A 13,902-nucleotide genomic window follows, 5' to 3' on the forward strand; every position below is an offset into this window, starting at 1 on the left:
GAGCGACTGGGAGTGTATGGAGGCCTGTCAGAGCTATAGAAGGCTTTAAGATGCTAAGGAGGGGTCCCGGCCTCCCTGTCAGCCCTCCGATCCTCTCCCCCGCTCGTTTTTACTCCCCCACTATTTCCTCCCTTCTTTAATGATTTGAGGCCCCGGTCGCTATGACGACAAAAGCAGAAACCAGCACCACATGAACATGACGGGGCTTTAAAAGCAGGAGAGTCGCTGCATACTTTCAGTCATCTTAAGGGATTAGAGCTCTTATGTGACGCGGCGAATGGACTCCCTGATCACAAATAATGACCTGAGGAAGCTTTTTCAATGTAGCTCGACTTGTTTTTAACCTGAACCACGAGTTTGGCCAATTATTAAGGCTGTTATTTGGCATTGTGCAAGTTTGTGCGGTTGTTTGTGCGCCAAGAAAAACAGTGAGAAAGACAGCGTTAACTCTAACTTACAAACGACTAATTGGTTTGTTGTATTTTATTATTAAATGCATATTTTATGTCATTTACCCAGTGAAACACCCATCTATTGTGTGTTTCAGCAGAACAAACTCTAAAATCCTCTCTCTAGATTATTTATGTTCTTCCTGCTAAACTTAACACCAGTTGAGATCATGGTTTGGTTCACATTAAAGGACTCCTGTCATCTAAACTACCCACAGAATTTATTTAAGCTAATCTTTCATGGTTTCTTTACCCCAAGTGTAGGCAAATATGATTTTAAAATTGAGGGTTTTCTTTCCGATTAAGACTCCAACAACAAAACAAACTTTAAAATCCTCTCTGCAGATTGTTTTTCTTCTTCCAAAGTTCCTACTAAACTTAACACCACTTGTTTTATTCACATTAAAGCACTCTTATCATTTAAATCAGTTACAGAGTTGATTGAAGTTAATCTTTTATGGTTTGTTTATCCCAAGTGTAGGCAAATATGATTTTAAATTTAAGGATTTTCTTTCTGATTAAGACTCCGACAGCAAAAACAAACTTTAAAATCGTTTCTGTAGATTATTTTTGTTCTTCCTGCTAAACTTAACACCACTTATTTGGTTCACATTGAAGCCCTCTGCTCATTGAAATCAGCTCCAGAATCGGTTGAAGCTAATCTTCTTTACCCTCGGTGTAAACAAATATATTCACAAATATGAGGATTTTCTTTCTGATGACCGTCAGTGAGCCTCATTCGCTGCTATTCAGACAGGATTGTGTGTAACGGATATCGTCATGGACTAATTAAAGAATAAAGAAAACATTCAGATTAACCCTCCTGGCTTTGCTCCCAGCGACACATGTTACTCCTGCTGGAGCTGATGCAATGATCGAAGTGTTTAGTAGGAACCTTTAAAGGTCGCTTCAAACTGCGTAAACCAAGCGAACGGATTTTTGACTTCCCAATAAAAGCTTGCAGCACCTTTTCCTGACAGAAATCATGCAAAAAATGGAACTAAATGGGAGATTACAGTGGAGTTCTGGTTGATTTCTTTGTTGTTGTTTTTTTTAATTTTTCCCTATCATGTCAACGTGCTGCTGCACCAGATTTGTCTCAGTCACTTATAATGAGTCTAAGCAGGGATCAGCCAGATTTCCAGGGTGCTAATTAACGTGCCGTAATCACAGTTAAATCGCTGTAGTAGTCCTTGTAGGCAAACTTGGCAGCTTGGAGAAAGACTTGGAACTGTTCTGACTGCTGCTGTCTCCAAATGTGTCTACCCAGCATGCATTGTGTCACCTCATCAGCCAACATGGACGCCCTCATTCCTCAGGTGTTATCGTGTCGACGGTTGGGTTTAGAAAGCTGTAGAGAAGGTGGAACATCAGGGAGTCTCTCAGCAGCAAACATGCAAATCTGTGAGTGACAGGTTCTACTATCAGGTAGCTAAAGATACTGCTAGCATGTAGAAATGTGTCATTTTGTTAGTTAACATCTAGAGATCTGGTTTGAGCTGGAACTGAGTGGAGATTTACTCAGACAAACTTGAAACTTGACTCAGAAACAGACTTGAAGTCGACGTAAATGGAAGAACATCCCTCGATACTACGGATAGACAATTATTTACCCCTAGCAGTGGTAGATGATCGACATGGTCAATAATTTAGGCTGATATTTGGCATTTTGCAAGTTTGTGTGTTTCTAGATTCTCACGTGAGGATTTGTGCTTTTCTTTCCTTTATATTTGTGTAAATTGAATGTCTTTGAGGGTTTTTTTTCCAAAGAAAACTAGCATGATGTTAAAACATTACCTTTAATGTTTATCGGTTCCAAATATCGGCCTTTATTGATCACCAGTAATCGGTATCGGCTCTTCAAATCTCATCAGTTGATCCCTACTCGCTGAACACTAGCTGAGACTTTCTATTACTTTCTAATGAGACGTAAAGACTTGATATTAGGGCTGAGAAGGTGAAACAATGGGGAGTCTCTGCACAGTGGGGATTCTTCAACAAAAATGCAAATCTGAGTGACGCAGTGAGATCTGCAGTCATCCTGAAACTCCAGAACGAGACACACCCACCAGTCGGACGTCCTCGTACCGTGATGGTGTTTTCAGAGCACAACAGGCTCCACTGTTGGTTTTGTTGTTGCCGCACCGTGACCTCATCATCACGCGTCCTGCTGCTTATTGTTCTGTGAACTTTAACTGTTGATATCTCAGTCTGAGCGTCTGTCACGATGTCAGTTTTAAGTCCTGTGAGCGTGAGGAAGCAGTAAAGTAAGTGTCACTTCTCTTACATTTGATAGATTTAGTTAAATATTCTCAGGAACTTACTTCAAAAGTTGTCCCAGAAACCCGTCTTCTCTCCTCTGTGTTTGGACTTTGAGGTTATTATCCAGAGCTGTGATAAGATGTGTGCAGACAGTAGCCTTTGTTGCTGTCAGGGAAAATGCCAGCATGCTACAGGCGGTGTTAGGTCCCAAATGAAAAGAGACCCCTTTCTTGTGCAGCCTCATGCCTCCCCATCCTCCCGTTTGTGCTGCTTGAATGGCTTTAATGAATGGCCTGTCCTGCCTCTCGGTGTGTGGCCCGCCCTGGTCCGGTGCTTCGCTCTGCTGTACATCGTCTCTGTTTGGGCTCCGACACCTGCTTTGTTTTTTGACAGGAAAAATTCCCCAAAAGCATCCCCGCTGGGAGATTTAAGGGCTTGAATCTCAACTTATTAGTGCAAAACATGTGGTTTAGTTTCCTAGATAAGATCAGTGAACACAGCAGCAACAGGTCAGACACCTAAAAACACGACTAGCACGGCTCTGACTGGAAAGCGTTGGAAGATTGTGTCGTTTTAATAGTTTACGTTTAGAGATCGAAAACTGATTTGGACTCATCTTGAAGGACAAACTCTAGTTTTAAGACTTGAGTGGAGATTTTCTCAAACAAGATTTGACTTAAATGGCAAAACATCACTTGTTTCACAAAAGCTGAGACTTCCTGTTTTTATTTCCATTAGATTTTCTGAGTCAGGCTTCGTTTGTGATGGATTTGTCCAACCATTGACACAACAGTTTACATGCTGGATCAGACACTACAGCTTAAACTCTTTATTTGAGATCATTTGTTCAATCCAATCGTGAAATTGTCTCTACTTAACTGGAGACTTGCTCGAACAAAGGCTGTGGATTAGTTTGATTATTTTTGTAGAACAATGGATTAGTTGTTTTGTCTTCAACATGCCAGAAAAAGGTAAAAATTATTGATCAGTATTTCCCAAAGTCCAAGATAACATCCCCAACTCAAAGATATTCAGATTAAATATTCACATTTAAGAAGGTGTAATCAGAGAATTTAGACTTTTTTGAACATTTTCTAAACATTGTGCATGCAGAATGCAGTAATGGTTAAATGGAATACATGTGCTGGTCTCTGAAGTCCTGAAAGTTGTTTTTTTTTTTTCCAATTTTTTGCACAAAATATTAAATATAGCATTTAGAATTCCCAAAATGTACTCGAGAGTTTTGACAGTCTTTTTTTCTTGAAGAAAACATTTAAATTACTTGATGAATTAGCAAAATAATGAGCTTCTTTAACGATTGACAAGTAATCAATAATAAAAACTTCAGTGACAAATACTCACTTAAGACTTCGTACGTAAAGGTTGAAAGATTCTATCACAAATGACAAGGATTACAATATTTAATTTTAAAATGGACATGTTTGTTTTTAACTGCAGCAACTACAAGTAATATGAAAGAAATGCAGCACGACATAAAAAACAATCATAAACCAACACACAGCACCAGGCTGACGTTTTTATTTAGAGGCAATACTGTTGAGTTTAGGAGTCCATAATGTCAGAAACCATCCTAAGAAATCCCTCGACCACTTAGACCTGGTTTTATTATCTAGTTGTACCAATTCTTGTCTTATCCCCCCTGCTGTCATCATTAACGAGCACCAAAAAATATTGTTTCCTTGTCTGAAAAAAATCCAAAAATTCAGCAAAAAATTCCCCAAATTTCTGAAAATTTACAAAACCTTCAGGAAGAAAATTTCAATAATTCCTTAAAAGTTTCCCCTAAAAAAATTTATTTAAAAAAAATCCCCCCAAATTTGGCAAGAAAATTCTTGTAAATATTTTCAAAAATTGAGTTAAAATCTTCCATAAAAATCCTAAAAATATCTAAAGTGATTACATATGTATCAGTAAAACTTATATTTTCTTTAAGAATATTTTTAATATTTCTTTTTTTTCCACCAAAAAATGTTCAGATTTCCCAAAAATGTTGAAAATGTGGACATCAGAAGTTTCACTGTGAAAATATGTTTTTTTTTTTCCATATTTTCCAACTTTACAACGGGTCAGTTTTGATCCGCAGGATGACACAAGTGTTAATGACCTGAAACTGAACTTTATCTTAATAGTAGTGACTAACAGTTGAACCGTCTTCGTTGTGTCTTTCAGAGCCAGTGATCCCTCTGAGCCGCCACCATGGCCCTGGTTCAGGCTCTGCCCATGTCTGCTGAGCCCCACAACGCCGGCCTCAGTGGAGGAGCTCGCAGACGACACCCCTCCGGCCCGTCGCCCCCTGTCCACCCGCCGCCCTCCACTCTGGACCCGATGGGTTCCGTCGGCAGCCTCATCAGCACTCGGCCCGGCCCCTACCAGGAACACCGCTCTGGCGTGGAGCTGGGAGCCCGAGGCCGCCGACCCACACCAGGAGCTTCCTGTCTGGGCTCCGAGTCGCCCCAGGACCCGCTGCTGCAGGGCGTCCCACCGCTGAAGAAGCAGAGCTCCACGACGTCCAGCAGAGGCCTGGAGAAGGAGGGCGGCAACGGGAACTATACGTACGTCAACGAGGACTACGTAGGCGACTGGAACGATAACCACGTGACACCGACCAGTCCAGGAAGCGACGCCGACGAGACTAAAGACGGATCAGGGTTGAATGGAAACCTGGGGGGGCCTCCTCCAAAACTGATCCCAGTGTCAGGAAAACTGGAGAAGGTCGGTCTTTGAATTTATCAACATTCATGGTGGTTTCAGAAATATGCAACAATTAGACAGGAAGGAAGATATAATAAGAGAATCCCACACCGCCTGCAGTGGTGGAAAATATCCAGAGAAAACAGTCACTTCAAGGCCCATTTAGTCGCCACTAAGCTTCAGATGAATATACATATTTTTAGGGCTGATATAAACAGATACACATTTGCAGTAAAAATCTAAGTGGCAACGTGTAGAACAACACCAACTCCAGCATAAAACTTCATTCAAATATCTAAATGGTTGTATTTATATAGCGCTTTTATCCAAAGCGCTTTACATGATGATATGTCACATTTACCCATTCACACACTGATGGTGGAAGCTGCCATGCAAAATGCTAACCACAACCCAGCAGGAGCAATTAGGGGTTAAGTGTCTTGCTCAGGGACACCTCGACACGAGCACGACGGGCCGAGGATCGAACCGGCAACCTTCCAGTTACAAGACGGCCACTCTGCCCACTGAGCCATGCCGCCCCCATATCTTATTATCTTGTTTATTTATGTTTAACCAAAAGAGAGCTTCTCAACATTTATGAAACCAAAGTAGAACATAGACAAACGTTCAGTCAGACCACTTTTTTCTGACTTCTTATCTTAAAAGTTGGGTTTCAGATTTCTAATGCTCAACAAATGCTTCGTATCGCAGCCTTTAAGTTATTTTCCATCACTTGTGTACAGTAATAATTATCATATTTACTTGTTGTGACTCCTGCCTTCCTCTTCTAGAACATGGAGAAATCAGTGCTGCGGCCCACTGCCTTCAAACCCGTCATTCCCAAGAGTCGGACCTCCATGCAGTACCTGTCCCCTCGCCACTGTGCCAATGCAGAAAGCCAGAGCAACCTGAACCTGCTGAGCCCCGCCCACAGAGAGGCGTCGCCCTCCTGCTCCGAGAAGCGCAGCTCCTACAGCGGCGGCCGGAACGTCGGCAGTCAGTCCTGCTCGCTGTCCGACTCGGGTCGCAACTCCCTCTCCAGCCTGCCGCCTTACAACGGCGCCCCCTACAGCCTGGCGTCCGGAGAGGCGTCTGCCGGACACCTGGAGCCCGTGAAGAACGCCCCGCCGGTCAGCGCCGCCCACGGACACTCCAACTCTGACAGCGGCCGCTCGTCCTCCAGTAAGAGCACCGGATCCGGGTCGCTGAGCGGCCGAGGGCAGCCTCTGTCGGACAGCGGCTCCAGCGGTCGCTCTCCTGGACCGGTGGACGGATACGAAGGAGTGGTGAGGGACCTGGAGGACAAGCTGAGGGAGAGAGACCTGGAGCTGCAGCAGCTCAGAGACAACCTGGACGAGAACGAAGCTGCCATCTGTCAGGTGGGTAGAAGCTCATCTTCTCGTCTTTTAACCCTCGTGTCATATGCGGGTCAAAATTGACCCGTTTTAAAGTTTGAAAATGTGGGAAAAAATGTATATTTTCACAGTCAAACTTCTGATGTCCACATTTTCAACATTTTTCGGAAATCTTTGAAAATTTTTTGGTGGGAAAAAAGAAATGTTACAAATGTTTCCTTAAGAACATTCACAAAAACATCAACCAAAATCCAGTGAATGTATGTGAATGTTCTTAAAGAAAATATTAGAAGTTTTACTGATATATATGTAATTACTTTAGATTTTTTGAATAATTTTACTAATTTTTTGAAAATATTTACAAGAATTTTCTTGCTAAATTTGTGTGATTTTTAAAAAAAATAAAACTTTTAATTGAAACTTTTAAGTAATTATTGTAATTTTCTTCCTGAAGGCTTTGAAAATTTTCAGAAATTTTGGGAATTTGTTTGCTAAATTTTTGGATTTTTTTCGGAGGAGGAAACAGTATTTTTTGGTGCCCGTAAATGAAGACAACAGGAGGGCTGATGAGGTGTTTCACTCTAAACCTCCTGCTGGTTGTTTTGTCCTGCAGGTTTATGAGGAGAAGCAGAAGCGCTTTGAGCTGGAGCTGGAGGAGTTGAGGCAGGGCTGTGCCACCAGGATGCAGGTCGCCTCTCAGAAGGCCCAGCGAGCTCAGCAGGTGCTTCAGCTGCAGGTTAGAAACGCTGACGACAAGCTGCATTTTTCACATTTACTCCAAAAATCAGCTCTGCAAAGGAAGCATCAGTAGAACTGTCTCCTGTGTTCTCCTGTTTAGATATTTAAAGGAAATCTACTTGTTCATATGTCAGGGTTCTGGTGGCAAAATCTGCAATCTCTGGAAACAAGGAATAGATGTTTTAACGATCACTTTCACATTCCACTGTGCTGGTCTTGGTTGACTCTTATCCTGTGAGTTTCTATTTTTAACGCTGCTTCTGGTGTGGTCGTGGCTGCAGGTTTTCCAGCTCCAGCAGGAGAAGAAGAAGCTGCAGGAGGACTTTGCTCAGCTTCTGAAGGAGAGGGAGCAGCTGGAGGAGCGCTGCACCTCCTACGAACACGAGAAGATCCAGCTGGGGCCTCGGCTGGAGGAGACCAAGTGGGAGGTGAGCGGGCGTCTTCTTTCAGGGACGCCGAGGTTTTATTCGGCGAGTAACGAGCGCGATAAAAAGAAAAGGTTCGGGCTGTAAAGTTTACAGCCGTGCCATTTGTATTGATTTTACAGTTTCACATCCTCCTCTGAAGGCAGTGTTGTTCTGACCCGTGTAAATTATATCAGAACTTTGATTTCAGAGCATCAATCAACCATGGCAGCTTGTCCATAATGTGTTGATGGATGCATTTAATTCCTTAACCCTCGTGTCGTCCTGCGGGTCAAAACTTACCCGTTGTAAAGTTTGAAAATGTGGAAAAAGAATATATTTTCACAGTGAAATGTCTGATGTCCACATTTTAACATTTTGGGGAAATGTTTGAACATTTTTTGGTGGGAAAAAAAGAAATGTTAAAAATGTTTCTTCAGAACATTCACAAAAAAATCTACCAAAATTCAATGAATTTCGCTCGATTTTGGATGATTTTTATGTGAATGTTCTTAAAGAAAATAGAAGTTTTACTGATATATCATTTTAGATATTTGTAGGATTTTTTGGGGAAGATTTTTACTCATTTTTTGAAAATATTTACAAGAATTTTCTTGCCAGATTTGTTTTTTTTTTTTTTTTTTAAATAAAATTTTTAAGGGAAATTTTTAAGAAATTATTGGAATTTTCTTCCTGGAAGTGTTGAAAATTTTCTGAAATTTGGGGAATTTTTGGGTGAATTTTTGCAGTTTTTTCAGATGCAGGAACAATGTCTGTAAATGAGGACAATAGGAGGGTTATAACAAGATACTCTCAAGAAATGTATGGCCTGAGAGCTCAAGAATAACTGTGGCCTTCTTCTTCTGTAAATGAACTGAACGTCCGTCCTCAGGTGTGTCAGAAGTCGGGGGAAATCTCGTTGCTGAAGCAGCAGCTGAAGGAGGTCCAGGGTGAGCTGGCTCAGCGTGTCGGGGAGATCGTGTCGCTGCGAGGTCAGCTCAGAGAGACTCGAGGCGAACTGACCAACACCCAGGTGCAGCTCCAGGAGGCCCACGGCTCGACCCGGACACGAACCCTGGAGCTGGAGGTCTGTGAAAACGAGCTGCAGCGGCGCAAGAGCGAAGCGGAGCTGCTGAGAGAAAAGGTGGGACGTCTGGAGGGAGAGCTGGCTCACCTCAGAGACGCTCTGGCCAATCAGGGGCCCGGAAACAGACAGTGTCAGGTGTTCCAGGAAGCCGAGGAGCATCTGCTCGCCTACGAGAGCGACGAGGCGAAGGCCCAGCGGCAGAGCAGCTCCGAGGGGCTGCAGAACATGAAGGTGCAGATGGACAGGATGAAGTCCGAGCTGGCCTTCGAGCGACAGAGGGCCGAGCAACAGACGGGAAGCTTTGAGGAGGAGAGAAAGATCTGGCAGGAGGAGAAGGACAAAGTGATCCGCTACCAGAAGCAGCTGCAGCAGAACTATGTGCAGATGTACCGCAGGAACCGAGAGCTGGAGCAGCTTCTGCAGGAGCTCAGTCTGGAGCTGGAGAGCAGAGAGGATGACGAGGGCAGCGGCAACGAGATCAACTTTGACGAGATCGCTGCCACAGAAATCTGATCCTCACACCTGTCCTTTTTCTTTTTCATTTGCACTACTGTCGGCTAAATGTTTCTCCTATGCGCCACAGATCTGAGGTCTGGACTACGAAGCCAGATTAGCAGGTATGTCGAGCTTTCAGCATTATGAAGGAGCCTCTCTTTACCTGCTAGATCGCCACGGTAACTGATGCTGTGGAGATAGATCGCCACGGTAACTGATGCTGTGGAGCTAACCTAGTTATGTTCAGAGGTATAGTGAGAGTTTAGTAATTTATCTTTGACTTGGCCAAAAATTAAAGTGATTTTCTGCGTATGGGACAGTGTTAGACCTAAATGCTCTGCAAGACATCATGTTTAAATATATGAAGTTTAACAGTCATAATGTGCAGCTTTAAGTTAGAACTAAGCTGCAGTGAATCAGTCAAATGAATACATTAATGCACGATTAACAGTTCTCTATCAGATATTTGCAGTAGCAGCACTTTTTTCTGTCAACATTTTTATATTCTTCATTGTTCTCCGTTAAAACAACTTGTTGCTCAGAGTTTAAAGCAGAAAACCACCTCAGTGACGCCCGTTAACTCTGACTGAGGTTTTAGTTTTTGTAGTTTTTGTTGAACCAACCTACAAAAAAAGCTCGTTTTTGTCTAACTGGCTTCGTGATCCAGCCCTCAGCTCTCCTGTCGGTCTGCTTGTTGAAGTCTGAAACATCAAATCGCGCAGCTACATTAGCTCTGCCTCATCGGTTGGGTTCAGGAGTCTCATTTGGAAGCCGTTGACCTCCGTTAGCATCGACAGAGTCCTGCTCCTCTTTCACAGCTTTAGAAGTTCGTGGGGAGATTCGTCGGGTGTGAATAACTTCCCCAACCTTTCCATATCCTCTGTTGTGACTCCGCCGTCCCTGCTGGGTTTTACACTCCCACTCGGTGTTAGCAGTCAGGTCTCATTAGTCCTGTTAATTTGGACGGAGCCCACGCTGTTGTCGACTGACAGCAAACGTGGGATTCAACACATTCAGCGTGTCATGAGAAGAGTGAGTGAATCAGAGTCGAGTGCTGATGGCTTCGGCTGAAGCCAACAAGTAAACTAAATCTCTACTAAATTAACAGGAGTAGGGAGATAAATTAGAATTTTTCAGCAATATATGGCACAAATGTGATGTTTCTGGACTCCAGTCTTTGGGTCCAGCTCCAGAAAAACAAAGTTTAGGCCTCCTTAAAGGTGAAGTATTCAATTCTAATCTAATTTACGTCAAATTCAACAAATATATTCTGTCGGTCTGCTAGCTGTTTGTACGATGAGGAAAAGTCTGATGTTGGTGCACAGTTCCGGCTCTGCAGATGGGAACAGGGCACATACTAACTCGCTAAATAAGCGAAATCAACAGTGTTTCTCCACCTTTAAATCACGATTTCATTTTCTATATTCCTAAACAAATACAGGGTGTTGGTGCAGTCTAATGAACAGTGATGAAACACTAATAACACCTTACATTCAGTGCACATGTCAGCTTTTCTCTCGCACACAAACATTTCTGCAGCACTTTTAAAACAAGTGTCAAACTATTGTCTGATGTCAGAACGTTAATATCCTGGCTATTAACAGAGTAAATAATCTGTACATCAGACATTTTATTTTGAAAAGCACAGCTGTGAATAATATTAATAATGGCTGAATTGCTCAATGTATAGTTGTGTAACACTGTTTAAGGTATTTTTACGTACCTTTCATAGAGGTGGGAGAAAAACCAGAGAAGTTAACTACATTTAGTCAGAATGCTGCAGTACAGGGTCACATTTTTCTGCACTATGGCCGTCAAACTGCTGAGAGGAAATTAGCCCTCATTAACTTAATTATTCACAACTGTGCTTTTCCTGCTTGAAATGTCGTCTGTTAAAAAGGCCCACTGGGAAACACGTTTATTTATTTTTCTCTGTAAAGACGAGTTAGCATGGTTTTCTGGGGGCGTTCTGCTTTACATTCCTCTGATCCAGTTTCTAAAAACACTCTGCAGGTGCTACAGAAGTGGGAGATGATGTGAAACCTGATGCTTTTATCGCTCATTATTCATTTTACGGGATCCAGCTGCTGGTCGGGAGAACAGCTGCTGCCGTCCGATCTGTGGATGCGTCCAGCTGTTCCTGTTTGAACCTGCTGTCCTTCTGTGACAGACGTGTTTATTTGTTTATTTAGGAGTTGAGGAGTGCAGACAGTGAAAGCAGCATGCTACTGCTGCATGTCGTCAGTGTTAAAGGCATTAAAAACGGATCAGTTACAGCTAAATGTAGCCTCGGCTACGTCTGTCTCAGTGAAAGCTGCTGAACCAGCTCCTCTAGTTTTTTGTCTTGGTGCATATTTGGTACCTGACAGACTTTTTATAGAGTCTACCAGCTGCGTGTATCATAGAGCAGCTCTTGGTTTCAGTGTCATACAAAGTCACAACTGTAAAAGCTGCTCTATGACACAGTAGCTTATTAGTTTGTTCTCCCTCAGCTGCGTCTGTCAGGCACAAGTGAGAAAGACAGAAAACTGGAGGAGCTGGTTCAGCAGCTGTATGGCTTCAGCTCTGGAATGACACGGATGTCGTTGTGCTGTTTGTTTTAGATGGCTGTAGTGTGTCTGAGAGCTGCAGGACTCCTCAATAAACACATCTGTCACAGAAGGACAGCAGGTTCAAGTGGGAACAGCTGGACGAGTCCACAGACTGAACCACAGCAGCAGCCAAAGTCCGAACAGGGACCATATAACCAGGAAAAGCTGCAGCTGGACGCTGTTGGAGTTTTCAAAACGAGTAATAAGTGATAAAAACATCATGTAAAATGTCACATCAGTGTTTCTTTAAGTTAGGCGGGACCAGAGGGAATGTAAACTAATCCACAGAAATCGTCTCACAGTGACCTTTGAGGCAGGGGGCTGTAGTTTGTGGCTACTCCAGCATATTTACTACCTAAACAATGAAGGTATTTTATCATGTTAACCTTCCACGGATGTGCAACACTGTCTGCATGAGGAAAACTACGACACTTTGATGCCTGTTTGATGCATTTAGCAATGGTTGGTTTGTCAGAGTGGAACTGTAGAGACGAAATAGGCTACAGCAGCGAGGAAGAGTCTGATGCCCCTGATCACAGACAAATTAAAGGGTTACTTACTTGCTTGTTTGTTTTTCTGATCATGCAGAGGTGCAAAAGAAAGAGCAAAAATGTTTCCTGATTTGAAAACGGTGCAGATTTTGGACTCACTGATTACAGCACAGTCCTTTCTTGCTCTTAAAAACTCAGAGATATTAAAGCTAGAATGCAGGATTTTTACACATAAACGAACATCCACTGCATTATTGTGATTAAGCTGATCAGTGCTAGCTAAATCTCTCTATACTTAGCAGTACGTTAGAGTTTAAATCTACCGTCTGCAGCAACGTCTTTTACATGAACAGAAATGATTGAAGCAACTAGAATTAAGGTGGAACTGTCTATTAAGAGTCCAAGAGAAGTTTCTTAATGCTCCGGATAATGAAGAAACTCAGTATTAGGCACAAGCTGTAAGCGTGTTTCGACAGCGTTTGTGTACTTCCACTCATTACCAGAAGGGGGAGACGAGTTTAGAGGCAGAGCAGAGACACTATGACCAAATGTAAAATGCATTTAGCCTCACAGTAGAGCCTCATATCACCTGCACCAGCTGGGTTTAAGTTGAGTTTCCAGCAAAGTAAATACAGCTCAGAAGTGTTTCACAGCACTAAAGCACACCCACGGTTGTTTTTTTATCTCCTAATCAGAGGAAACAGTAGCTGGTTGATTGTCATGTGGGCGAGGCTTTGTTAAGATTCGTGCACTGAACGATGTTTTTGGTGTAAAACTACTCTGACCTTTAAAGTATAGAACCTGTTTTGTGTATATTTGCTTCCCTGTACAACACAACGAGACACTTTTTTTGTTCCTCTTCTTACTGCTGATTGAAGTCCTGTCCTCTGTAAATAACCCGCCTCCAACACGCGTGTTAAATCTTCCAGAAACACAAACATAGCCACTGTGAATAGACCAAAGCAATGTCGCACACGTTCTATTTTGCTCCTGCAGATACGACGCCTGTATATTAACGTTTGTGTGGATGTTTGTTCCGGTTCCTCAGTATAATTTTATAATCCACGATATTTGTATGAAGACATTAAATGTATATTTTCATGCTGTACATTTCTTGAAAAAAACCCCACTATGGTTTTAATTAAAATAAAACAAAACTTAAACAGCCGTGTCGGTTTGTTTTGATTTTCTTTGCAGTTTTCAGCAAGTTTTACAGATATTTTCTCTCCTTTTAACTGCGTAGTCACACCAAATAATCTACATTCTCACTTAATACACATCACACTATGAGGTTTTTACAGTGAAGGTTCTACTATGG

At 42.5% G+C, this 13,902-nt stretch overlaps 1 protein-coding gene across 3 annotated transcripts in view; it reads left to right on the forward strand.

Moving 5' to 3' along the window:
• Window positions 1-13,751, forward strand: part of LOC110961320 (leucine zipper putative tumor suppressor 2 homolog) — a 41,535-nt gene extending 27,784 nt beyond the window's left edge. For 2 of the 3 annotated variants that reach the window (XM_051939897.1, XM_051939898.1), the window contains 5 exons: window positions 4,902-5,444; window positions 6,215-6,802; window positions 7,392-7,514; window positions 7,798-7,944; window positions 8,813-13,751. In XM_051939897.1, the coding sequence (XP_051795857.1) occupies window positions 4,929-5,444; window positions 6,215-6,802; window positions 7,392-7,514; window positions 7,798-7,944; window positions 8,813-9,520 (2,082 nt within the window). In that variant the 5' untranslated portion in view covers window positions 4,902-4,928 and the 3' untranslated portion in view covers window positions 9,521-13,751. Of the gene's footprint in view, window positions 1-2,594; window positions 2,717-4,901; window positions 5,445-6,214; window positions 6,803-7,391; window positions 7,515-7,797; window positions 7,945-8,812 lie in introns of those variants that run through there. The other variant, XM_051939899.1, reaches the window with a different exon arrangement.
• Window positions 13,752-13,902: the final 151 nt, after the last annotated feature.

The sequence above is a fragment of the Acanthochromis polyacanthus genome, chromosome 19, assembly GCF_021347895.1.
Source record: "Acanthochromis polyacanthus isolate Apoly-LR-REF ecotype Palm Island chromosome 19, KAUST_Apoly_ChrSc, whole genome shotgun sequence".
Classification (NCBI taxonomy): Eukaryota; Metazoa; Chordata; class Actinopteri; family Pomacentridae; genus Acanthochromis; species Acanthochromis polyacanthus.